The 27142-nt window shown below is 49.2% G+C and overlaps 4 protein-coding genes and 1 pseudogene across 4 annotated transcripts; 2 read left to right on the plus strand and 3 right to left on the minus strand.

Moving 5' to 3' along the window:
• The first annotated feature begins 1302 nt into the window (after nucleotides 1-1302).
• On the plus strand, nucleotides 1303-1900 carry LOC112895549. The gene has a single exon (XM_025963514.1). The coding sequence runs from the start codon at nucleotides 1451-1453 to the stop codon at nucleotides 1898-1900; it is 450 nt and encodes a 149-aa protein (XP_025819299.1). The 5' UTR covers nucleotides 1303-1450.
• A 2951-nt stretch (nucleotides 1901-4851) lies between these two features.
• Nucleotides 4852-8678, minus strand: LOC112895559 (increased DNA methylation 1-like). Its single transcript, XM_025963522.1, has 8 exons — nucleotides 7161-8678; nucleotides 6895-6994; nucleotides 6726-6799; nucleotides 6293-6528; nucleotides 6103-6189; nucleotides 5658-5757; nucleotides 5307-5511; nucleotides 4852-5174 (listed from the first exon to the last, which is right to left on the minus strand). Exons 1-8 carry the CDS (start codon nucleotides 8676-8678, stop codon nucleotides 4852-4854), a joined length of 2643 nt encoding a protein of 880 aa, XP_025819307.1.
• Nucleotides 8679-9639: 961 nt separating this feature from the next.
• On the plus strand, nucleotides 9640-12347 carry LOC112895069 (R3H and coiled-coil domain-containing protein 1). The gene is made up of 6 exons (XM_025962939.1): nucleotides 9640-9990; nucleotides 10456-10562; nucleotides 10650-10922; nucleotides 11010-11177; nucleotides 11512-11601; nucleotides 11720-12347. Exons 1-6 carry the CDS (start codon nucleotides 9728-9730, stop codon nucleotides 11905-11907), a joined length of 1089 nt encoding a protein of 362 aa, XP_025818724.1. The 5' UTR covers nucleotides 9640-9727; the 3' UTR covers nucleotides 11908-12347.
• A 445-nt stretch (nucleotides 12348-12792) lies between these two features.
• Nucleotides 12793-16858, minus strand: LOC112894284 (probable Histone-lysine N-methyltransferase ATXR5). The gene is made up of 6 exons (XM_025961934.1): nucleotides 16093-16858; nucleotides 15843-15935; nucleotides 14117-14340; nucleotides 13939-14039; nucleotides 13445-13657; nucleotides 12793-13351 (listed from the first exon to the last, which is right to left on the minus strand). The coding sequence occupies exons 1-6, from the start codon at nucleotides 16439-16441 to the stop codon at nucleotides 13192-13194; spliced, it is 1140 nt and encodes a 379-aa protein (XP_025817719.1). The 5' UTR covers nucleotides 16442-16858; the 3' UTR covers nucleotides 12793-13191.
• Nucleotides 16859-17771: 913 nt separating this feature from the next.
• LOC112895569 lies at nucleotides 17772-26144 on the minus strand (annotated as a pseudogene).
• Nucleotides 26145-27142: the final 998 nt, after the last annotated feature.

Here is a 27142-nt window from a genome sequence, read left to right on the forward strand (position 1 = left end):
GCTTGACATCATTGGTCCCTCCTAGACATATGACGCTCTAGCTCCACAGTCCCAGGATGACCCGTTCACACCGGCACCTCCTCCGCCTCGTCCTCACCGTGCTCCAGATGCACTCACGTACTCGGAGGCGCACATACGCCGACGGCCTAGGACTAGGGGGAAGGACCAAGAGAGCGCGAGAACCGGGACAGGCAGAGTAGATACTTCTGATTTGGTGGACTCTATATATTTAAACTGTTTTTTGTATGATACTATTTTATTTTTAATGGGTTGATGTATCGTACTATCATAATATTTAGATTCTACGTTGCAAAACGTTATCGTTTAACCATCTTCGTACGAGTTTTAGATACAGTAATCTTTTTCGTAAAATTGAATTAAAATTTTATATATATATATACAAAAGAGTACGGCGAATAAATCTTGTATTTGAAAAAGTATAAATTTTAAATAGTTTGTAAAACATAAATTCGAACAAAAAATAAGAAAGTGGGCACATCCCGCCCGTTGGGCGGGCAGGATGCCTTAGGGGCCTCTTCGCGAATAAGAAACTTATTCGCGAAGAGGCCCTCGAGAGGGGTCTGGGAAAAATTTTGGGACCTCCCGCCCGTTGGGTGGGCGGGAGGTCTCCGGCCCCACGCCTCCTGTCCGTTGATCGGGCGAGAGGCACCCATTTTTCGAAAATTTTCAAAACGGCACCCCTTTTTCGAATTTAATTTTTTTAACTCTTTTTTTAAAGATCATCTCATGATCATCTCACAACCAGCCAGCAGCCATCTCGGCCCATAGATGGATGGATGGATGACTTGTTCATTCCTTTCCACTTTGCTTGCGCTGTGGATTTCGTTGGTTAAATAAAAAAAGTAAAAGCAGCAGCAGCAGGTGATGGCAGCGGAAAAGAACATGCATGCCTATTGCCCACTGTATCTCATGAGATAGATAGATGTTCGTTTTCCTCCCACCCTAGTCTATCTCATACGACATACGGTATGTATGTATGTATGTATGTATGTATGTATGTATGTATGTATGTATGTATGTATGTATGTATGTATGTATGTATGTGTGTGTGTATGTATGTTTCTTTTCCACTTTGCATGTAGTGTAGTGTAGGGGAAAGAGAATAGAAAAAAGTTCCATGTGATGTGGTGTGGTGTGGTGTGGCAGCATACTCCAACCTAGCTAAAGCAGAGGCATGCACTAGCTTTGCTAGTACACACAGATCGGCTCATCAAAAAGCTAAAAAGCCGGGCTCAAGAATCTGTGTGTCAATCACTATCTCAATCTGCAACCATGCTTCCATTCATTCTCCCTCCAATCACCTCCGAATTGAATGAAATCCTCAAATTCATACATACTATCCGTTCCGTTTCCGTTTTCCATTTAAAACCGTGCGTGGCGAGCAAACTGGCCAACTCCACGCACGCTCCTCCAAAACCCAAACCCATCCATGAGCCGCCTGGAGGTGGCCGAGATCGTCCTCCTCGCCGCGGCCGCCTCCTCCTTGGCCGCGGCGCTCATCCTCTTCTGCCAGAAGAACCACCGAGAGATAAGCAGGAAGCGGCCGCCGCCGGAGCTGCCGCTCTCCCACGACCCCACTGCCGTCGTCCTGACCAAGGCCAGCCGGAGCCGCCAGCTCCTCGTCCTCCTGCTAACAACGCTCTGCTCCTGCTCCTGCTCCTGCTCCGGACGGCGCCAGCGCGCGCGCGTCGAGCCGGCCTCTCAGGCGCAGTCGTCTCCGGCCGCGGCGTCGTCGAGGGAGCGGTGGTTGGGGCCGGCCTCGCGGGCCCTCTACACCATCGACGAGGACGAGGAGGACAGCGACGAGCCACAAGATGAGGAGCCTCCCGAGACGCCGTTCTACACGCCGGCGGCGTCGCCGGCCCGGCTGGTGATGTGAGCAGCGAGCGGCCTGTCAGGTCAGGGAATCAACCTTCTTGCTCCCAATGGAATTGCATTGTTGCAAGAAGATTACAAGGCATGCATGCATAGCAGCATAATTAATATGCATCATGTATATGTATGTATCTTTCCAGCAGAAAAGAGTGTCCAGGGATGCTCCATGTTATTATGACGACTAAACAAAAACATCATTTGCTCTCCAATCACTGCCTCCTGCATCACCTTAGGCGGCTAAAACCCATCTTAATCAAATTGTTGCTTAGCTTCCGTGGATTAAAAAATTAGCACACACTAAATGACCACGGAATGAAAAGGGTGCCTAATTCAGATCTAGAATCAGGTAGCATAGAGTCCTGTATTGAGGAATAGGGAATGCTTGTCTAGTATGTCAGGATTATTCATAAGATTGGGTTCTTTTAGCAGCACCTTTACATCTCGGCTACCTCTTATTGCTCCATATGATTCAGCAAACATTAGAGCCTACTCTTGTCATGTGAGAGTTTTATAAGTGTCCCTCATAGATGGGTAAGAAACAATTTAACGATGCAACAAAAATGGAGCCAATCATGCAGTTTAACGAGACTATTAGAATTTACCAAGAAGATAAAAAAAATGTAGAGAGGGTGCTGACTTCAGTACTCAGTTGTTGATCCATCACCCTGACTCAACTTACTGTGGGCTATAAACAGCCTGACGGAGCATATCAATTCAGTTCTTCGTCTTCGACTTCGACGGGGCTAAATGGCTCATTCAGCATGCCAAGCGCCACCGCAAGCTTCAGATTGCACTCAAGGACGAAGTGCATGTCCTGGAAACTGCCTGGTTCGTCTTTCTGAATCTTCAAGAGGGCCCATGAGAAATAATCTTCAGTTGGATCCGTTAATCCTATCATATCTGATAGCTGAGCAGACAGCTGAAAAATAGTTAAAAAAAGCGCTCAAAGTTCAGAATAAAACTTACTAAATAGCAGGGAAACGAAGTCTGACTGAATATTTTTACTGTTTTCATCGGAAACGATAGCAGATAGCAGGTATAAGAGCAAGAACAATGGTTTAGCCCGCTGCCGACTACAAGAGTTTGCTATGTCATCTAAAGTTAATATTGTATTCAACAAATATAATAGATTGGGTATTATGTTGGCTAAAAGAGTGTTGTGTAATTAATATTAGACCCACTCGCATACTCTCATTCTCTCACCTCAGTCTGGGAATTTGTGCTATAGCCAGTTATGAGCTGGCTACTATCCTACAGCCAGCTCCTTCTCTCTCTTCTCTCTTCTCTCCTCCACCTCAGCATAAATATAATAAAATAAGGCTTATAGCCAGATGACTAGAACTTATTGTACCTGCTCTAACTTACAGAAATACAGTGTGTGTTAACTCAGCTAGCACATATACAACTACTGAAGTAGCAGTACATCAGCAATTGCTCGCCTTCTTGAAGGTTTCACTGCAGTATGCCCCGATGCCGTGCCCATTGTTCAGCAACGGACGACACTTCTAATCATCTGCAGAGGAGTTGTCAGTTCTTCTTGAACAAAAATAAGAGAACACAAGTGCAGTTCCCCCAATTTACTATATGCGTGCTGGATAAATATATATTTATAACAAGTCAGTGCTGTTATCACCGAAAACAAAAATGATACGCTGCTCGGATCATTCGATTTTTTCGAAAAAAAACTAGTAGTGTTCAAATATAATTCAAGCAACAAACTAGCGCAAATTTTGTGCGGAGGGAGGAAAAAACAAAAAAATTGAACGCACGGACACAAGCCTTGCACTTGCACATAGCAGTGAACAGAAGCCCTCACCCCAGCCAACCGTACCTCACCGGAAGTGCGATGCATCTGGAGGGCCCCCATCTCGACCGGCACCGCCGCATCGACCGAAGGAGGCCGTCGGAACGGCGACGACGCGTACATCGGAGCCGGCGAACCGCGCGCTTGCCAGTGGATCGGGCGAATCTCCTCTGGATCGGAAGAGTGAAATGTGGTTCTAGGGTCTGATATTCGACCGGACATTGCGCTCAAACTAGACGGGGCGTCCGGCGGCCGTCGGCAGCGGCGGATGGTCGAGAGAAGAGGGCAGAACGAGAAGCCAGATGTGATGCCATTAGGAGGAGGTCTTGTTTGTAATTTTCAAGGGGCTCTTTTGCAAATAGTTGGATCGAGTTTAAAAAACACTCTAGTTTGGATCACGATCCATAATCGCCATCCAAACTAGGGGCTATTTTGTAAATTATATAGGAGTATTTTCTGGAAAAAAAAAGACATGGTGGCCGTGAAGGCCGCGCTGCCACCGGCGACCGGCGACCGGCGACCGGCGACCGCGGCCATCGGTCAGCCGAACGAATCCAGCGCAGGCGCCGGCGCCGGCAGTGAGCCCTAAGCGCGCCGCCGCCTCCTGCACAGCGTGATCTGCGGCCGAGCCACCATCCCGCCAATCACAGTGCTGCTTACCTTACACCACCATGGCATCCCTCCTCTCCGCCTTGGACGCCGCCAGCAACCGGTGGCTGACCTGGGAGGGCGGCCACGACAATTTTTTTTTGAAAGACCTGGACAACTTGTCCAGCATTCATTAATAAGTAGGAGAGAGTTTACAAGGCGCTAGTGGCGCCAAGAACAGCTTCCTTCCAAGGCAGGTTGCTTGGAAGGCCTAAAACAAGAGGGCGATTACTCATGCACTACTGGATCAACTAGGGAACCGAGGTGCTCCAGTGCAATCCACTCCGGTGCTCGAATCATTCAACGGATTATCAACTCCAACCAATCACAGCTAGCGATGCAATTTTACCGCAACGTTGTATGCTTTCTAAAAGCAAAGCAGGGAAATCCTTTTTCGGGAAAAAAAAGAAATAATAACGATGCAATGCAATCACCTGCAGGTACAAATTAAATAGTGACAGGTACAGTAATTTCAGAGCTGAATTGAAGGCAGCTGCATCACATCACTCCATGCCATGGAGAAGATTATTGGCGTTGCCGTGCGCATAGGCAGGCTGGAGGGTCGCCATCGCGCTCGCCTCGCCGCAAGAACGCCAGCCGCCGGCCGGTAGCGGTGGCGGTGGGCCGGCGGCGCTGCTGCTCCCAGGAGACGCGGAGGGAACCGACGACGACGACGACTTGGCACCAGTGACCACCAGCTCGTGCAGGGACACATTGCCGGTGAGCAGGTCGGTGAAGCTGCACAAGGGCTGCTCCATATTCAGGAACGCCAGCTCGTCGTCGGTCAGTGGCGCCGCCTGCTCCGTGTACTTGCGCCACCATGGCTCTGAATGTTGGATTGATTATTCAGGTTGTTCAGCACGTACAACGGACGTGTTAGCTAGCAGCACGCACCGCGATTGATGGCGATTATTGACATGATCTGAATTCTGAATTGCTCTGAGCGAGGTTTCAGTACCTTGTTGGGGTGATGGTGCACGATGTTGCACGGCTACGGACTTGGAGAGCAGGGTGGTGCCGGTGATCACCACGAGGTTCAGCCTCTTGATGTCCTCCCTGAACTGGGGCTCCAGGGGCCTGAAGGAGAAGGACCTCTTCCATGTGTCCACTAGAGCAGCTATAGCCGGTATCACCAGCCTCTCCACTTGCACTGACGCCAAAACCTGACAAGCACCAAGAAGAGTTTAGCAGCTGATTGTTATTCATCCATCAGTGAAACGAAAAGGAATTTCTCATGTGTTCCTGCCAATAAGTTTAATTTTAAGAGACCACAAGCACAAGCTAGGCTGCCACATGATAAAACGACAACCTGCTCCACAGCATTGACAAGGCGACGCATCATTCCCTGTTTCCGGTAAGTCGGCAGCGTGCCTGCGAAAGGCATCTCCGCCATCTTTCTGCCATGGAACCTGAAAAAAAAAAAGAAACAAGGCAGGCATACGAATCATGTATGTATTCATGTGTGCATTTTTACAGCACAAAGACAACTGCCGGCAAAATATAGGAACAAACCCAATCAGGTGGCACCAGCATTTTATTTTGGCAGCTTTCTTTCATAAAATGGCTAGCTCTCATTGCTACATATATATGATTCAGCAAACATTAGGGTCTACTCTTTTTATGTGACGGTTTTATAAATGCGTCACTTATTTTGAGCTAATTAAAAGACTTAAAGACAACGTTGACAGTGCATATATGCTTGGCAACAGGGGATCAGTAATGTCAACAAGGTACTGAAGGAAGGTATGTATGACCTAAGCAAGGCTGCTGAAATGATTTCTCCATCCTTCTCTAGAATCATGGTGTAGAATCCTTCATAGCTTAGACGTTTAAACTCTGACCTGTTGAAGCACAAAATTCTTAGTGACAGGATTAGCACAATTGTGCACTATTGTAGCTTAGCTGTATTATGCAACTGTTGATCCTCCCTCTGAAACAACTTACCCTAGGCTATAAACAGCCTGATGGAGCATATCAATCTTAGTTCTTCGATCTTTCACAGGGTTAAAGCACTCATTCAGCACGCCAAGCGCAACCGCAAGCTTCAGGTTGCCCTCAAGGATGAGAGGCATGTCCTGGGAACCGGCCACTTCGTCTTTCTGAATCTTCAAGAGGGCCCATGAGAAACCATCTTCGGTGGGGTTCGTTACTCCTATCATATCTGACAGCTGAGCAGATAGCTGAAAAAATTGTGAAACAAAATGCTCAACGTTCGGCTTGACAAGAATAATAGAAGTCACTAAAATTTCAGGGTAACAAAGTCTAAATATTTTTACTACTCGCATTGGAGGATCAAGCTATAACAGGTATAAACACACAGAAATGCAGCCAGCTAGCACAGTACAACTGAAGTAGCTGTCTACCAGCAATTGCTCACCTTCTTGCAGGTCTCGCTGCAGTACGCCCCGATGTCCTGCCCATTGTTCAGCAAGGGACGGCAGTGCTGATGATCTGCAGGGGAGTTGCCACTTCACTACATCAGTTCCTCTCTTTTTTTTTAAGAGAAAATCATCAGAAATTTCCGAGGCAGTGAAGGAGATGCTTACACTTGCTACTGCATCGTTGGCATGTGGACAGGCCCTGATCATCATTTCCCATGCACAGGATGCATCGACAGTAGTGGCACGCCCACGAGCCCTCTGGAACCTGAAATCAATCTCATACAGCACCATTAGCTACATGGAATGCTGATCTTGCGGCACTGCATCCTTGCACGCAACCAACATTGTTATTCAGTCAGACAAAGAAAGAGACCAGACCAGGTCAGGTCAATTCAGAAGGGAAGGGAACTTGGGGAGTTGGAGTTGGTTACCTTGACGGCGAGGCACTCCGGGTGGAAGGTGGAGGGGCAGCTGTCGCAGCACAGGAGCTCCCCACCATCAGCGCAGACGCCGCAGGCGTCGTCGCTTGAGTCCTTGGTCTCCCCTGACCTCAGCTTCCTCATCCTTGGAGACATAATGACCCTCTCCACGACCCCCTTCCTGTGCTTCGCCAGGAGCCTCCTCCTGGCCTGCGAGCACTTGTCCTTCTCCTGCTCCAGCGCGGCTCTCAGCTTCTCCTGCGACTGGAAGGTCTTGACCCTCTCCTTCTCCCACGCCTCCTGCATGCACCGCAGGAGGGAATTGCCGGAGACGAGCAGGAGCTTCTCCCACGGCCGCTGCCCGGGATCACGCCCGGCGTGGGCCGCAAATACTGGCAGCGGCACGACGCCGTCGCAGCAGCTGCAGTGGACGCCCGTCCGGGTTACCGCGCCCGAGACGACCTTCTCGGCGCCGCCGTCCCCTGGGACATAGAACACCTTCTCTCTGTCGGACAGGAAGCCGGCGTCGATCAGCCAGGTCAGTACGGTGTGTTTCTTCGCCGGAGGCGCCGCAACCGCGCTCCTCCCCCTGGCGACCAGCAGGTTACATCTGCCGCTGCTCGACGAGGCCGCCGCGGCGCTCTTCCTCCTCCTGATGTTGCTTGGCGGCGGCGGCGGCGAACCAGGAGCGATCTGAAGATCGTTGCTTTGCGCGTGCGGATTCGGGCCGGATTTTGTCGGGCCCGGCTGGTTGTCAGCCGCCCGCTGCTTGCCGGCGGCCCTCTGCCTGTGTTTCCTGGACGACTCCGGCTTTTCGCTGTAGTCCTTGCCGTCCATGGGCGCGCGCTTCCGGGCGCGGCCATTATTTGCCGCGGCGGCAACCGCGCCAGCAGTAGTCGGCATGGCGAGCACAGGGGGCAGCCGCTGCACCGCGCCATCTGCGTTGCCGCCTGCCGCTGGAGACGCCTTCTTCTTGCTACCTGAAGCTGATCCCGTGGTGCCGGAGGCGGTAATCTGCAGTGGCGTCACGTTTGGCGGCTTGCGGCGGCTGGCGCTGCTACCTCCAGGACCGTGCCTACCGGCGGCGGCACTGCTCTGGACGACGACGGCACCAACGCTGCTGCCACTGGCTCCCGGCGCGAACGATGGCGGCCGGATGGGTGCGGGGCCTCTCACGGAGGGAGAGGGGAGCAGCGGCTGGCCCCGCGGGGACATGGACGCGGCGTAGTTCTGGAGCCATGGCGGCGGGCGGGTACCCCAGCCAGCCAAGATCATAAGCTGCTGCAGCATCTGCGGGGCAAGCGCTCCACCGGGAGTATGCGCCGGGACGCCGACGCCGGTGCTTGGATAGCCGTAGCCGCGCACCGGTGGCGAACGCAACGCGGCGGCCTGCACATACGCCCCGCCGGCGATCGCATGTCCCCCGGCGCCGCCGCCAGAGTTAAGCACGTGGAAAGTGTTGCTCGCTGTCGCAGCCGTGGCGGCGGCGTTCTCCGGCCTGGCCGGCACCGACGACGATGGCGACGGCATGCCGCCAGTCCCGGACGACGAGCAAACAATTTGTCAGGACGGCAGGATTACATCGGAATGAATAGTTGCTTCCTCAGAGTAGAATCTAAAACAGGAAAAGAGTAAAACGCAGCCTGAGAGAAACAATATAATGGCTGCAAATCGTAATAATCCAGCATATCACCAACACAGCAATGCATTATGAACATGATGACGGAATGGAAAACCTGGATAATTAACAGTTCGTTTCTGCAGTCATTTTGCGGCTGGAACGTAAGAACCAACTATTTACTATCATTTGCAGCTCTGGCTGTAGAAATGTTCAATCAGGATCCAGGAAGAAAACTAATGACGACAGCAAGGGCGACGTGCACTGTTATTTTTATCTTTTCCTCAGGAAAAATGCGTAAACAATGTCAGTGAGACCTCATGGTTTCACCCAGTATATTGCATTGTGGGTATATAAACTCGTAAATTAGGTGAAAATCGCGCCATCCCTTTTTCTTCGTTTATTGTTAGCCTGAGTATGGATTCGGCTGCTTCCCTCTTGCGCGTAGCCAGGCTAGCAATGGTCATCAAGTAGCCTGGATGGAAACGCGTTCGGGAAGAGAAACGGCTCACCCAGTAACGTATATATGCCCTTATTTTTTCCATTTATTTTTCACAAGTGAAGTCAAAACAGGGGCAACTATGCAAAGACCAAGGGCAAAATCGTAAATAACTTACGGAAAATAAAGGGCAAAATCACACGGTTGAGAAAATGAAGACAAAACTGCGATTGCACCTCAAAGCAAGGACAAGAACACCAAAAAGACCAAATGAAAATTCCAGTCAGAACGTAAAATTTTAAATTTTTAGCCAAAATAGTATATTGTTGCGTCCATACAAGACCCCTGGTGGTATGATCGTGCGTATCTTTTTTTTAAAAAAAATGCATTTATCAAGTTACTGTCCTACCCCTGGTCCGAACTCCAAACCGGCGAGGAAAGTGGTTGGGCTGGGCTTGGTGCGATCAGGTAGCAGAGCGCCGCCGTGCTCGCGCTCACCCCTACTCCAAGGAGAGCGCCCCGATGGACGGGCCCCGTTGGACGGAGGAGGTCGACGACCTGGTCGACGCCGGCGACGTCGATGGCGCCATCGCCCTCCTCGAGTCCGTCGTCTCCAACCTCTCCACCTCCGCCGCCGCTCCCTCAGCCGCCGACCTCCGCCTCGCCACGGCGCTCGGGGACCTCGCGGGCTTGCACGCCTCCCGCGGAAACACCCTCCGCGCCGACGAGCTCCGCGCCCGCGCCATCGTCCTCCGATCCCGCGCCGCAGCCCCTGGGGCCCTAGGGTTTGTTCCCCTTCTCGTCCTCGTTGCCTTTAACACCAGAATCTACATGCTTGCTCTTATCTCTCTGTTCGGTTACTAATAGAGTTAGGGGGTTTATACAGAGGCTACTAATGTGAGATGTGATGATGTAAGATCAGGAGGGATTCATCACTTAGTTCTGGAGTACTCCTACTTTTAGCATCTGAACCTTTCTCTAGTCTATTACTTGCACTTAAATGTATTGCTACTCCATTTATCTGCGTGATTACATTGGGTATTGAGTTCTTGGCTGCTAGTAGATTCTTTGTAGCACCCAAGATTCAGTGGCAAAATACCATGTGCATAAAGTAGCAGTATCAGGAACTAAGTGGTTATTATCTACTAGTTTGACTTCTTCGATTTAGTTGGCTTGATCTGTATCCTTCTATTTGGGCATCCCCTTCCTTCTTACTTCCGTTTGTTTTGTGTCAAACAATGTTTCTGAAGGGATCAGGAGTTGCCACAGAAATGTACATCACAAGAGGGTGCGCTGGGTTCTAAGGACTCTGAAGTCTCAGCTAATACTGAACAAAGCAATGAAGATGGAGAAGATGGTGTTGTTTTTGTAGTGTGCATAACCTATTTGTCTTGTGGACATAGCTCATAGAAAACTGAGATCTTACATTCTTTGATGCTTGCAGATTGGGAGGCTATTGCAGATAGCGGTGCACTTGATGACACACTAGTGCGCTACCTGGAGCAAGAAGCTAGAGTGCTTTCTTGTAGCTCTTCAGAGAAAAGTAGCACTCCACCTTCAGGACCCAAAAGGAGGGGGAGGGGTTCATTTCTCTATGATAAGAGTGTTCTGTACAGTGACCAGTGTGGTTCAGAAAGGGATTTGGATGACAAAGAGTCTAGTCCTCAGAGTGGACCAAAAGGCCATATAAATGAGCAGGGGAACAATGCTGTTACAGGTATTAAGGGTATTCATTTCTTTCTGTACAGTTAGCTTGTTTATGCTGAGAGATGAAGGACTTAATTTTTTGGCTTTTTTTTTGTAGCTGCTAGACAGTTTGGGATAAGGCATGTTCTTATCCTATATGACTTTCCACCAAGCACGCGCACAACAGATCTGGAAAGGATTTTTGAGAAGTTTGGGGATCACGGAGTTGCCATTCACTGGGTTAATGATACTTCTGCACTTGCTGTTTTTCGGACTCCATCAACTGGTACTTTGATTCTTACAGCTCTTTATAACCCTATTTCTACATGGTTGTTCTTTGGGCACAACCTGAAGAGAGATACAATACAATTCCCTCCAGTGAGTGGCATGCTGGGAATGAATGTTATATTGTGGTCAAGTCCAAAGTAGGCAACAGAATGCACAGTTTGCCTATGTTACTTAGGTTGATTGTTCAAATTTATGCTGACTCACTGTCATTCTATTCTGCTAAGGCTAGAACTTCATGCAGATGATATGACCTGTCCAGCCATCCACTCTTCTTGTTCTTGTCTTTGGTTGCATGTATTCTGATCCCTTGATTCTTTCCAATTAACTTGTAGCTAGGGAGGCTCAGTCTTGCATACCTCCAAGATACAAAGTGCGGTCACTGAAGGAGAATGATGATTTATTGACAAAAATAGATGGTAGAGGTAATATCTCGTATTTTATGATGTTTCCTTCCTACTTGCTCGCCTCTCTTGGTAGTACGATTTTTTAAAAAAATTTACCACACACTCTGTTTAAAGTTGCTCTTGTGTCTCGGTGCAGACCTAGAACCACCCAAGCCGAGACCAAAGACATCTGCAAGAACAGCTCAGAGGCTAATTGCTCATGGTATGGGATTGAAGCAGTTTACAAACTTTGGGTCAGATGAGCTGAAGAAACAGGAGGAAGAGAGAAAGAACAGGATTGCCGCTCGACAAGCCATGCGTGATGAAGCTTGGGGTTCAGATTGATAAAAGGGTGTCGAATTGCTGGTCATGTTCACCAACCTGCGAGTTTGTTACACGGGTGTTTTAGATGCTTGTACTTTTTACCACGCTTGGTTTTATGTTGATTGATCGAGATTTGAGATCTGATGCTAGCGAAGAGTGGTACGAAGCCACACGAACATGTAACACAATGGTGTATTAGATGGTGATGGGTACGCTGGTCTGGCAGTACTGGTGGACTGGGATGGGATTTTCCTGAATTGAAATGTAAAGCACGGTATTTCAAGCAGTAGGTGTGCTTTCCCTGGTAGAACTGACCCTAGCCCCCCTAGGATTAAACTGTATAGTAGACCCGAGTGTTGTTGGGCCCATATGTCAGTGAGCGAAATTCCTCTGCAGTATGCAAAGGAACTACTTGCCCTTTTTGTGGGACGAGGATCCTCTTACGCAAGTCATTTTACGTCTGAGTTTGCATATGCATTTTATTAGTGCTTGTGTTTAGTAGAATTCTCGAAAATGTAATAGGGTAGCGCATGCTTTAGCGCCACTTGGCAGCTTGTGTTGTGAAAGAATTCAGTTTTGGTTGGCACCTTTGATTAACAAGGCAAACAGTTAGTACCTGCTTGTGTTTACAACAGCTGGAGTCGTCAGGTCAGAGGCCTTGCGCCGTCAGGCCACAGGTCAGTAACTCTCCAGGTGAGGTGACCGTTGCTGCTGCACACCACCCATTTCTCGTCATCCTTTCGACAATTTTACAACTGTGTCACCATCCTATGTCAGTGTTGATTGTTGAACACACATAGTGTGTGTGTGTGTGCGCGCGCGCGCGTGTAACAAAACCACAACAGCTGGACAAGAAAGGCCGAACCACGTAATTTTCTTAGAAGAGAAGAAAAAAAATTCTATCCATTTGAAAATCGAAATGTCCCTTTAATCAGCAATAGTTAGCTTCTCTACAGCATTCTTACAAATAGGAGACACACAGACAACTATTTACTCTCACGAAAAGGGATCCGAAATCAGAATCCCTGTAAAAAAAATGAATGAGAAGATGCATCTTGAGAGCAGGAACAATGACGATTCCTCTTGATTCCATAACTGAATCAAGGTATTGCTTCTACCAGTCACCAGCACTACCAATTTCCATCATTAGGATCTCTTCCGAAAATTGGATTGATTCTATCATTTGTACCAACGAGCTGTATAATAAGTTATTAGATTTGGTGGCAAAGCTGGAAATATTGCCAATAAGCCCTATTTTGCCCAGCCTCCTTAATGCTGGGCAAGTCAAAACTATAGGGGGTTAGGTTAGAGGAAATGATGAGTAGGATAAGCATGCTCGTATCCATTGTAATCATAGTATAGCTTTTCACCACAAGCTATATCACGGCAGGCCACCAACAAGACATGGCTCTCCCCATCAATGTCATACCGCACACATTTGACATTCTGCTTCTTCTTGCCATCCCTGCAACAATTTAACAGTTTCAAACTTAGGATACAGTGCACGTCCTTTCTTTGAGGTGAGAACACAACGCAATCAGAAAAGGCAGCTACTTACGGTGTATAGTTATTGATGCCGCTAATAAAGCGAGAAACATTTCCACGTTTGTCAGGGCAAACGACCAGCCTCTGAGAAGGATCTGCTGTCAAAAGGAGTGTCATAATACAGTCGCAATCATCGCTTGCCCTGTTCTCCAGATAATCAACATCCCCAGCATATTCGGCGATGAAGGTCATATCCTTAATATCAGCATCAGCCTGCACAGTGAAACTGAAAATAGCTATGCATAAGTGTTATTTCTGTCTACTGAAAATGTAAAGAAAAATGTGCATGTACTCCATAGAGTCCACTGTTTTGCTCACAGAATTTGTCTGTATGACACTGAAATTTGTGTGTGTGACACTGGAACGTCAAGCGCAATGGCACACACAAAAACTCCAGTGGTATGCATACAAATATCAAATTTGGGGCATAAAATCACAAACTTTGAATTGTATATGGACAAGTTCCAAGAAAGTAAAGAACTGAGTGCCATTAGTTCAAGAAAGTACCCTTCACAGGAATCAAATACCACAAGAAGTGGAGGGCATTCGCCTCTTTGTTGCATGGTCCTGCATAGCTCTATGGTTTCTTTATCCTCTTTGGGAAGAATCTTGAAAGTTGGGTGGTGCAATATTAGAACAAAACACCAAACCGTTACAATATTATTCAGGTGAAAGATTTCCTAACCTGCATACCACCTTCCTCCAATCTTGCCTGATTGGAAGATCTAGGAGCCATATTAGGTATGTATGTCAACTCATTACTGAACTCCGTTTTTGAAGATGTCAAAGCAGTGGCTAGAGAAGCCATTTGTTTGAGTCTTCTAGCTCGATCTTCAGTTGGGACAAATGGCAGTATCCTCCTCCTCTTCTTGTGCATGACGAGAGAACGCTTTCTTCGCTTTCTAACATCTGAAAAAGATGAAGTAAATTACTTGAGTTAGTACCATAGTAAATGCATCTCTTTCTGATTCATACTCAATCTACTTAAATTTATTTCCGATATATCAGTTTAGTTTGTGTTTAAATCTAACAATAGCTCGATACTCAGTAAAATATTAGGCAATAAAGCAGTCAATCTAGTGCATCAAAGTTCCACATTTTGCAATATCTGTGAGATATATGGCACATACAATTAACATACAGAACTAATTGCCAAAAGAATCTACAAAGTGGGTCACACATTCTTTTTCTTTTTTTCAATCACACATTGCCATTACTACCGCAAACGAATGCACCATCAAGATGAAGTAAATGTCTGTTCATTAAAGGTTCATTTTTCGTTGTTTGAGGGCTGGAGTAATTGAAGTTGAACTGCACATAGGTAAAAAAAAACCCAGCTTACTGGAGCCTGTACTAATACTGGAACCTGTACAACATACAGAAATCAGCAATAGGACCAATACGAATATGGATTTCTTATGGGAAAACCAAAGGCGGGAATTATTTTTATGGCTAACTGAATGCAGCCAAGATAATCAAGAGGGTACACATATACCCACAACAGAAATCAGCAAACCGTGACACCATAAATGATCTAAAAAGTGACACATGCATGACATATATTAACAGGAACTTTTTGGCTGCAGCTAGCTCTTCGCAGGTGCATCTAACTAATGACATTTTGACAAAGAAATTGCAGTGCAGTGCAAGATAATCAACAAGTGTGCAAGTCCAGTTTACACCCTTGAACTATCGCAAAAGTCCGATTTTCAACCTTAAACTACAAAACCGGATAAGAGAGGCCATCCAACCGTCGAAACCAGACAAATTTAGCCCTTAGGGTGGTTTCGAAGGTGGTTTTCCATTTTATGAAAAATAAAAATATTCAAATTTAAACTAAAAAATTCATAAGTAATTCATTTTAAATCAACAAAACACGAAATGTGTATCAAATTTTTTCTAAAAATGTAACCTATCTATTGGCACTATATTTGTCAGTTATTCGGATCCATTTTTTATATTCATAGTATTTAGTTGCTTGTAGTTATGCCTATTATTTTTGAATAAATAGGATTCAAATAGAGCAATAATAGATAGTTACATTTTTAGAAAAATTTTGATACTAGTTTCATATTTTTATGATTTAAAATGAATTATTTTTATTTTTTAGATCTAACTAGAAATTTTTAATTTTTTAAAAAATATAAAACCACCCTAGAAACCACCCTAAAGATCAAATTTATCCGGTTTCGATAGTAAGATGGCCTCTCTTATCCGGTTTTATAGTTAAAGATTGAAAATCGGATTTTTGCGATAGTTCGAGAGTGTAAATTGAACTTTTTCCCCGGTAAAACACTATACTATGGCCAAGCCGCTGTTCCATCGACGATCGGCAACGCAAGCAATGAAAACAAAAGGTCTCGCATTTCACAGGGCACTGCGCAATGGTGCACATAGGTGGAAAGAATTACCTTGGGAGAGCCTACATTTCCCGGGCACGCCATTCTGGTCATCCTTCTGGATCCGGAAGAAATCGACGATCTTGGTCTGCTTCATCGGAAACCCTAAGAGATTCCCCAAAACAGAAGGAAGCAGGAAAAAACAGTGAGAAGATGATACAGCACAAGAAGGAAGGCGACAATCTGAAGGAGGGAAAAAGCGCGACGGTAGAGGGAAATGTCGAGATCGAGGTCGCGAGGGAGGAGGGGCCCCAAGACTCACTTTTGACGGGCTTGGCGGGCGGGGCGCAGTCGGGGCAGAACCATGGACCGATGGGGACCTTGGCGGCGATGGGGCGGAGGCAAAAGGTGTGGCGTCCTCGGTCGCAGCGGTCGCAGAGGAGCAGCTCGTCGTCGCGGTCGCCGGAGCCGCATGTGTCGCAGAGGACGGCGTCGTAGATGGCCTCGCGCGCGCGGGCGATGGGGGGCGGCGCGTCGACGGGGCGCGAGCGGCGCATGACATCGTCCATGGAGCAGAAGCGGCGCGGCGTCGGGGGTTCCGGGGGCGGCGCCGCCGTGCGCTTGCGCCGCAGCTCCGGCGAGCTCGTCGACGGCGGCGCGCTCCGGCCCATGGCGGCGGAGGGGTGGGGGGCAAGGGGAGGTGGGGGCGCGGTCTGCCGGGCTCCGTCCTTTGACGCGTCAGAGAGAAGGGAGGCGATGACGTGGCGAGGAGGGTCGCTTCGGGAGCTGTGTCGGCCTCCGAGTCAGTCGTCAGCCAGGGCCAGTCGGCCAGTAGGCAGTCTCACTCTCCTCCAGTCTCCAGGGGACGACGGTGAGGTGAGGTGAGGTGACCGTTGCTGCGGCTCACCGCCGCCGAGCGCACGCCGGTTTCGTCACTTCCGTAATTCCCTATGATGCTTAGAACAGAAAAAAAAGTGTGTGTGCCTAGAACACATTTTTGACCGAAAATTGTCTAGAACGCTTACTTAGTATTTCATTATTTGAGTCAACTCTCAATCCAAACTGCTTTCATTGGGCTGGAGTGTTCTTTTGACTCAAGTCAATAATATCCCTCCGTCTGTACTTCATTTTTTTTCCATGTACCTGGATAAACTCCATCTTCCATTGTAATGCCATTCTCAATGGGAGTTTTATAAAGAGTTTTATAGTATTAAATTTTATATCATATCATACATTGCAAGGAGAGAGAAGGAAAGAGTTTCATAGGATGTAAGAGGAGTTTCATCACTATGAAACTTATCTAGCACAGTTGCATAGTTCTCAGTGTTGGTAACTGTACTATAAAAACGTACACTGAGACTGGCTTAAGACTATCAGAAATCTGCTATCACGATTAGATGGATGCTGTCGGTGTTTAACCTCCAAGCCTACCGAGAGATACTTCCGAGATAGTAGATTGTAGGTGGGGTGTCGCCGAGATCAGGAACTCGAAAGTGCTTGGAACATAAGATTTAGATACGTTTAGGCCACCGAGAGCGTAATACCCTATATTCTGTGTGGTGGTTTGTATTATCTTAGATGTTGATGTGCATGAGGCACGAGTTGTTCCTCGTGTTGTAGTTGTGCCGATCAATGTACCCCTGCTCTTATTTATATACTCTAGGGGCAGAGGTTCCAGTCGGTTAAAACTAGTCGATTACAAGGTAGAAAGGAATTCTATTCTAGTAGGATTACGGTCGGTTACAAGGTAGGAAGGAATTCTATTCTAGTAGGATTACGGAGTTCTAGGAGGGGTCCAACTTCTTCCTTCCCAGTCAGCAGCTTCGTTGAGATACCCGGGATCTATCCCTGACACACGCTCCATCTTTTGACATAGGTATTTAGATTTCATTTCTTTCATTGTAAGATAAACTCGCATGCTTCAACCGGTTCGACAAAAGGTGTTACTGGGAAATCGACAAGGAGCTGTGACATTGTTCTTCAGTTGCACCACAGGCAATCTTTATACAGATTTGTTTTATTAAGTAATAATCTCCTTGAGTTTATTGTATATAGGATAGCAGCACTGGGCTGGAAAATTTTGCCCCTAAGTGTCTTCTTCCAAGATTACAGCTATTAGAATTTTGATCGCTAATCTATCCTAATCCTAGCTCCAACCCCCTAAAATCTCCTACGCGTAAACTAAATAAGAAAAGAGGGGGAGCCCCAGCTCGTGCAGCTGTTGAACTCACACCTCGTTAACCAATCTTCTTTCTCCATGCAGTGTGTTTCCATTTTATTCCTGATTTCCTGTGCAGCCAATAAAGGTACCAACCTTCTCACCAACAATAGCCTTCGCAATGTTTCCAGGTTTTTGCAATTTAAACACGACAACTGAAAAAATGAAGCCCTAGATTAAAAACTTAAAACAGGAATTAGATGCCCGCACGAAGTATCAAAATTGGTAGCATCCATACGGGGAATATTGTTTTCCTGGCATAATGTAATGGCAGTCATGTCCATTACTGAGAGATCTCTTCTTGTCACTTCATGATACCTCAGTCTCAAGAAGGCGGGCGTTGGGATTATGTCTGAGGTCCGCATCGTACACACCATCAACATTTGTCGCTTTAAGCACTACCTCTGCATTGACTATTTGCATAACAGCAGGAGGAAAAGGTCAGTATAAAATATACTGTTAGTTTAAACAACTTCCGCTGAATGAAACAATGCTATATATCTGAGAACTCAGTCTAGAAAAGGTAAGTTCAAGCTCGCACCATGATTGGATGTTTCTACTTTCTACAGGCACACCATACCTTATGATTCATGGTTGTTTGCGTAAACATGTAGAAGAAAATTATTGAAAACACACGCTAACACAAATTATCTACAAGTCCCAGCACTGTGGCAGGAAACCAGCTTAAGATCAGGCCGGTATTATTTGTCTAACCTAATAATTGCATCCGCAGTTTCAGTTTTCACTTGATCGCACCAGGATGTTCATGCATGCTTCATCAGATAAACTAAGAGAAGTGAAATAAATACACATCTCCGAAAGCATGTTACTGCGAGAGTCTTTGTGAGTCCAATTACCTGCAACTAACTACAGCAATGATGACTACTGCTTAAAAACATATATTTAGTAGTGAAATAACTACACATCTCTGCAAGCATGTTTTTCTAGATTTTTAATCAAAAGAGTTCATAGTAGAGTACTATATAAGATGAACTCACTTTCTGCACATCGAAGAGCAGCAGCCGTATCAGTTGTAAAGAATGGGTTCCCTATCCCAGCAGCAAATATAACAACCCTTCCTTTCTCTAAATGAGTGACAGCTCTTCGGCGAATGTATGGTTCTGCAACCTCTGACATACGGAACGCAGTTTGGACATGCGTTGGTATTCCAATGCTTTCCATTGTTGCTTGAAGAAAATATAGCATTCATCGCAGTGGCCAACATGCTGAATTAGGAAACATAATCCGATTTAGTGTTGAACTGCATTTTTGTAGTAAGAAACCATACTATTGCTTGTCACACGAAATGTCTTTCATAATGAGCAGCTGTTAGAATATAATTGTGCCCCTTGGCCTTATACATTGTAACCCTAGCCTATTAGGCTATATAATGAAGGGCACCCCCCCTGATTAGGGTGTGCGGTGTATTCTACATGGTATCCTCCCTAATTACCGATCCCTTCCTTCCGCTCGCTTCTCCTCTGCCCGTGCACCCTCCTCCTCGTCGCACGCCACCGCACCACCTTGCCGCCGTTCGTTAGCAGTGTCGCCCTTTCCCGTCCGCCTGCTACGCCCGCGCCGCGCCCCACTGCCGCGCGTCTTGCTCCGCGCCGCTTCAGGTCGCCGCCCGGCCGCGCCGCTTCACGTCGCCGCCCGGCCGCGCCGCTTCACGTCGCCGCCCGGCCGTGCCGCTTCAAGTCGCCGCCCAGCCGCGCCGCTTCAGGTCGCTGCCTCCGCGCCGCGCCCTACTGCCGCGCGTCTTGCTCCGCGCCGCTTCAGGCCGCCGCCCGGCCGCGCCGCTTCAGGTCACCGCCTGGCCGTGCCGCTTCAGGCCGCCGCCCGGCCGCGCCGCTTTGCCCGGCCACGCCGCTTCAGGTCGCGTGCCGCCATCTCGGTCGCGCGCTGCCGCCGCCAGGGAGCCACGCCAACCCCGCCAGGAAGCCGCCTCCCCCCGTCCGATTGACTGCGCCATGACGTCCTCCACGACTTCCTCGGCCACGTCCGGCGTCCTGGGCTCCGGAACCGCCGGCGCTTTTGGGGACGGCGTTGCTCCACCCTTCTTCGCCGCCTACGCCTCCGTCAACGTGAAGCAGCACGTCCCAATCAACCTCAGCCTTGAGCGTCCCAACTACTCCAAGTGGAAGGCCTTCTTCACCGCCCTCTGCGGCAAGTACGGACTGCTCGGCCACATCGACGGCACGGCGGCCGCGCACCCGGCTGACCCCTCGTGGTCTCAGCCCGACGCCTGCGTTCGCGGTTGGATGTACGGCTCCGTTGAAGACCCTGTCCTCGACCTCGCCATGGAGCCCGATCAGGATGCCCGCGCACTGTACGTCTCCATCGAGGCGCTGTTCCAGGCAAACCAGGAGTCCCGCGCCGTCGTCCTCGAGCAGGAGTTCCACAACCTGTCTCAAGGCGACCTCTCCGTCGACGCCTACGCCCAGCAGATGAAGCGCACCGCTGATGCGCTCCGGGAGGTTGGCCACAACATCTCCCCGGCGCAGCTCGTGCTCAACCTTCTGCGCGGCCTCAACTCCCGTTTCGTCACCACTGCCGATATCATCGCGAACACCTCGCCGCTCCCCGACTTCAAGTCTGCCACCAACATGCTCCGTGTCAAGGAACTCCGCCTCGACACCGAGCACAAGGAGGCTTTTGCCTCAGCCCTCGTCGCCTCCACCGCCTCCTCCTGCACATCGCCGTCCTGCCGGTCCACCTCCAACAGTGGGGGCGGTGGCAAGGGCAAGGGGGGCAAGGGCAAGGGCGGTCGCGGTGGCAATGGTGGCAGCAGCAGTGGCAACGGCGGCGGTCGGCGCAACCAGCAGCAAGGCGGCGGACGACAGGCTCCCCCGCCGGCTGGTCCTTGGGTCTGTTACAACCCTTGGACCGGTCAGTGGGCTCCCCCGGGCGGCCAGTGGCCTCCTCGGCAGCAGCAGTGGACGCCACCCGCACCACCTCCACAGCAGGCACACACTGCCTTTGCGCCAACGCAGTTCTCCGCCGCGGGTGGTTCTCCAGGCTGGAACTCGGCCGGACTGATCCTTGCCCTCAACCAGCTGGCGGTTCAGGAGTCTTCTCCCTGGGTAATGGACAGCGGAGCGACATCCCACATGTCCTCCAATGACGGTATACTTCTTTCCCGTCTCCCGTCACCACCATCCTCCATTACGGTCGGTAATGGGCAATCCATTCCTATTTTCGGTCGTGGCACATCTCTTTTACAAATAGCTGATCGTCCCTTTCATCTTGATAATGTACTTGTCGCTCCTCAGCTTACTCGTAACCTGTTATCTGTTCGACAGCTTACTCGCGACAATAACTGTTCCATTGAGTTTGACGCCTCTGGTTTTTCTGTTAAGGATCTCCAGACCAAGACGGTCCTCCTTCGGTGCAATAGCAATGGGGATCTCTACACCATTCCACATCGCATGCCTCCTCGCTGCCATGTCGCTGTTGTCTCCCCGGAGCTGTGGCATTCCCGCCTAGGTCATCCAGCACCAGTCGTCATCCAGACTCTAAATAAACTTTCAGTTATTCAGTGTAATAAAGCAGCTCACCACATTTGTCATGCCTGCCAGCTAGGCAAACATGCTAAGCTGCCTTTTGCTAGTTCAGCATCTAGTACCTCAGCACCATTTGAACTCGTCCATTGTGATGTCTGGACCTCTCCAGTTTTGAGTATTTCTGGCTATAAATATTATCTTGTGTTAGTTGATGATTTTACACATTATTGTTGGACGTTTCCCCTGCGCCAAAAATCTGAAGTTCATGAGCATATTATTCAGTTTATTGCTTACGCTCACACACAATTCAGCTATATTGTGCGCTGTTTTCAGGCAGATAATGGCACGGAGTTCCTTAACAATGCCACTGCTACCTTCCTGGCTGGCCGCGGCATCCTTCTTCGCACCTCGTGCCCCTACACATCCGCCCAGAATGGCAAAGCTGAGCGGATGCTTCGCACACTGAACAATGCTGTTCGGACGCTTCTGATTCATGCTGCCATGCCTCCCTCTTACTGGGTCGAAGCGCTTTCCACCGCTGTGTTTCTTATCAACCGGCGGCCTTCATCGTCCATACATAACGGTATTCCTTATCATCTTCTTTATCGCAAGATGCCAGATTACTCACTCCTTCGAGTTTTTGGTTGTCTGTGCTATCCGAACATCAGTGCCATGACTCCCCACAAACTGTCTCCTCGCTCAGCAGCGTGTGTCTCCCTCGGTTACCCTCCTTCCCAGAAGGGCTACCGGTGTCTTGATCTTTCCACTCGCAAGATCATCATCTCTCGCCACGTTGTTTTTGATGAGACTCACTTTCCGTTTGCGGCTTCCAAGCCCCGACCGGATTCGTTTGATTTTTTGTTACAGGACATACTTCCCGCGCCTGCCCCGTCTACCTCAGACGCTCGGCACACGCGGGCCTCGGTCGTGCCGGCTTCATCTACCTCGGACGATGCCGGCGACCCTGTCGGGTTGGACCCGGCCATACTGTGGCATGGTGCTGCCTACCAGCTGCCCCAGGTGTCGGCTCCTGCACCACCTAGTGCCGGCACCGGCGCCCCCGCTCCCGACGCCGGGCCCCGACAGCGGTTCGGTCTTCACTACAGCCGTCGTCCGCGTCCAGCCCCAGCTCCACAACCGCAGCCGGAGGCTCCACAGGCCCTGGAGCAACCGGCAGTGGTGCTCTCGGCTCCAGCACCGCAGGCGACAGCGCCCCGGTCTCCAGAGTCTTCTGCGCGGGAGACTCGTTCCCGGACGGGCTCCTTGCCGCCGCCCATGCAGCGGTACGGCTTCACTGCAGCAGACTCCAGCCTGGCGTCGCCATTGCCAGGCAACACCCGCGCCGCGCTCGCCGATGCGAATTGGCGCGCGGCAATGACTGAAGAATACAAGGCGCTCGTTGACAATGGCACCTGGCATCTCGTTCCTCGCCCGCCTCGTGCCAACGTCATCACCGGCAAGTGGGTCTTCAAGCACAAGTATCGTGCTGACGGCTCCCTGGCTCGCCATAAGGCCAGGTGGGTCGTTCGTGGTTTTTCGCAGCGGTACGGCATTGACTATGATGAGACGTTCAGCCCGGTTGTCAAACCGGCCACCATCCGGGTCGTCCTCAGCATCGCCGCTTCTCGCTCCTGGCCGATCCATCAGCTGGACGTGAAGAACGCCTTTCTTCACGGCCATCTGAACGAGACGGTCTACTGTCAGCAGCCGCCCGGCTTCGTCGACCCAGCCGCTCCTGACCACGTCTGTCTCCTGCAAAAGTCCTTGTATGGGCTTAAGCAGGCGCCCCGGGCATGGCACCAGCGCTTCTCCGGCTTCGTCCATCAGTCTGGCTTCACTGCGTCGACCTCCGACACGTCCCTCTTTGTTTACAAAGAGGGCGCCGACGTCGCCTACTTGCTGCTCTACGTCGACGACATCATTCTGACAGCCTCGTCGACTAGGCTCCTTCGTCACATCATTGAGCTCCTTCATTCCGAGTTCGCCATGACAGATCTCGGAGATCTTCACCACTTCCTCGGGATCTCTGTCACGCGTTCCTCTGACGGCCTCTTCCTCTCCCAGCATCAGTATGCTGCGGATCTGCTCCAGCGCGCCGGCATGGCTGAGTGTCACTCTACGGCGACCCCTATAGACACTTATGCCAAGCTGTCAGCTACGGACGGCACCCCGGTGGCAGATGCCACTCAGTACCGCAGCCTCGCCGGAGCTCTACAGTACCTCACGCTGACTCGTCCGGACCTCGCCTATGCAGTTCAGCAGGTGTGCCTCTTCATGCATGACCCGCGAGAGCCTCATCTTGCGATGCTCAAGCGCGTCCTGCGGTATGTCAAGGGCACTCTCTCCACCGGACTTCACATTGGCACCGGCAGCATCATCAGCTTGACTGCCTACTCTGATGCCGATTGGGCGGGTTGTCCAGACTCTCGGCGCTCTACTTCAAGGTACTGTGTCTTCCTCGGCGGCAACTTAGTCTCTTGGTCATCCAAACGACAGACTACGGTCTCTCGTTCGAGTGCGGAGGCTGAATATCGTGCTGTTGCGCACGCTGTGGCTGAGACTTGTTGGCTTCGTCAGTTGCTCCAGGAGCTCCATGCACCCATTTCTTCGGCGATGATCGTCTACTGCGACAACGTCAGTGCTGTCTATATGACCGCCAACCCAGTTCATCATCATCGCACGAAGCACATTGAGATAGATATTCACTTCGTCCGTGAGAAGGTTGCTTTGGGACAGGTCCGGGTGCTTCATGTCCCATCGTCTCATCAGTTCGCGGACATTATGACCAAAGGGTTACCTGTACAGTTGTTCACTGACTTTAGGTCCAGTCTTTGTGTTCGTGACACTCCCGCCTAGACTGAGGGAGGGTGTTAGAATATAATTGTGCCCCTTGGCCTTATACATTGTAACCCTAGCCTATTAGGCTATATAATGAAGGTCACCCCCCCTGATTAGGGTGTGCGGTGTATTCTACAGCAGCAGAGTTGCAAAATGTTATGGACAGAGAATATACAATACATTACAGGTGGTTTTACTTTAACAAAATTGCAAATTCCTGAAAACAATTATTCATATTTTCCACTCAGTAAACTATTTTGATGGAATACCCAAATAACTTTTTTCAGCTTGTATCTTAGGCACGACCGCACGATCAGCCTGCATTACACTAAAAGTTAACATGAATGGCATAAATGCGTAACGAGGTATGCAACTACCAAAATGGGTTGTATTGGCCTCAGGTTATGTTTCATTATCTGCTTTAACAATATCAATTTATTGTGTTTCAACTTCTCATAAAGGCCACATAAGAGCAGAGCATAGGATGAGCGAATGAAAATACAAAGTGATGGGCATGTTACCCGATGTAATCTGCAGATGAGCGGTCAAGCCCACTACATCCAGCCCAAGAGGCCCCACGGAAGATATTGCCCCCACCAACAACAATAGCAACCTGCAAGGGAACATTTTGAATGCACAGCAACTGAATCTAACCATTGAATTAATGACTACTATCAAGCATACCTATGTGCATTTTACTTCACTAATTCTAAATCTTGATAATAGATATATGCAATTAAGAAAGAAATGAAGGGTAGTAGAGAGGATACACCTCTACACCTAGCTTGGTGACAGAAGCAACTTCTCTTGCAATTGCCATTGTAATCTGCAACAAACCACACAGTTACATTAAATTACATGATCAATGCACATTGATTATGCTTAGATTAAAGATGTTCTAGCTCCACGGAAAGAAGGATCGCTCACCTTTGGGTCAATGTTTTCTGTGTGATCTCCAGCAAGAGCTTCCCCACTTACTTTAAGCAACACCCTTTGCCATCAATATGGTTTTTTTCAGCCTGGAAGAACATTCGTCAAGTGTAAAGCTGAACGGCGGCATCTGTGATGTTTGATTTCTGACAAGTGAAAGAGGCATGCAATGCATTACAAAAGTTAATCCACAATTACTCAATTCTTCAAAACCAAAAGGATGTGCAACAAATTGGCTGCAGATATGATGAAATTGATAAGCAAGCTGCTGATGACAAAATTTCTGCAATTGAGGACCTCTTCTATGTACAGAACAGCGCAAAAACTGCTCCTTACATGACACAAGAAGCGATATAGGGATAACTGCACTTGCTAGGCTACACAGCTAGCCTCCTGTGTCTTGGCCGGATGGCTCCTACCAAATCATGAGTCTGTAGGGGTGAGACCCAATCCAAATGATTTGTAGCCCTTCGGTTGTGCAATTAGCATCTAACAATCTCGTGCTTGAGAAAAACAAACATCATTAATACGCATTTCGTCGAACACCTGATCCCCGTCCGGCCGCCCCCGCCCAAATGACCCAACGAAATCATCACGAATGCAGCACACGAGCACCAGCACGCACGTAAGCATTACATTGAGCACGTGACGGCGTCGGGGGGTTTTGGAGGAGTGTGAAATTGCGTACCTGAAGTTGGTGGAGGAGTCGGGGCCGCCGCCGCCGGCAGCCCAGGCGCGCGGCTTCGCGGAGAGGGAGAGGAGAGTGAAGCTGCGAAGGGCCCTCGGTCTCGGCGAGGAAGCCTGTGAGGGGACCAGAGGAGACAGCGATTGTGAAGAGGGGACGCGCAGGAGGAAGAAAGCCGGCACGACGGCGATGGCGGCCATGGTTGGAGTGGGAGCGCGTGCGGGTGCAGCGAGCAACCGACCCCCGCTCCGGGGAGACGATGAGATATTATTTTGATTTGAACAAGACACCACAGAAAATATGGGAAGGCATGGACTCTGAGCAGGAAATGGGCCTTCAAGCCCACTATATCCAGCCCAAGAAGCCGAATCCCCCGGGCCGTCGTCCACTCCTCAACTCGCCTCCTCACGCCGCCGCGGACATCCTCGCCGCCGGCAAGATACCAAGAAGACAATCTTCATTGGCATTTATTTTTGGAATATGTGGAAGTGCAGTAACTCTCGAGGTTTCCAGGCACATGGACGAGTCTGATCATTGGCCCTGTTTGTTCCACTATAGTAGTAAACAAATTGAGAAGGCAGTCTTCGCTTGCATTTTTTTTTTTTGAATAATAATGTGGAAGTGCAAAAACTCCTAGGTTTTCAGGCACAAGTGAATGAGTCCAATCATAGAATTTGGAGATGTTGTCGTGACAGTCTTAACCTTTGCACTGATCATATTAAATGGATTCTGGAAGGTTTTCTTACATGAAAATTAAAGAAGGGATGCCATCACGATCACGGCAAGCTCATGCGAGATAGATGGCGCCTATCTATGAACAATGCAAGCCAAACCCATATATATTGATACCATGCATGTAAGGCGCTACGCAATGAGCATACTACGCGATAGATTCCAACCGTATTGGCCTTGCAGATCATCTTCACACCCAGCAACATAACATGAATCAATTTGCCTGCCTAGAAGCCGGAGAATGAAGAAGCTAACCCAATGAACCGATGGCAAAAGTGCAATAATCGCCTTATCAAGACAGCAGTATTTATTCTGATAACATGTTGCAAGTGTCCTCCAGGCCGGGATAAAACCGCAGCAGGCAGGGGAAAAGCATTGCATAGCAGCAAGTTGAGAGCAACCGACCAACTTGCTCTGCAAAGGATCCAAATGCATGAAATTCCTCAAAAAAGTGCTCTGTTCGACA

Source organism: Panicum hallii, chromosome 5 (genome assembly GCF_002211085.1).
Source record: "Panicum hallii strain FIL2 chromosome 5, PHallii_v3.1, whole genome shotgun sequence".
NCBI classification, from domain to species: domain Eukaryota; kingdom Viridiplantae; phylum Streptophyta; class Magnoliopsida; order Poales; family Poaceae; genus Panicum; species Panicum hallii.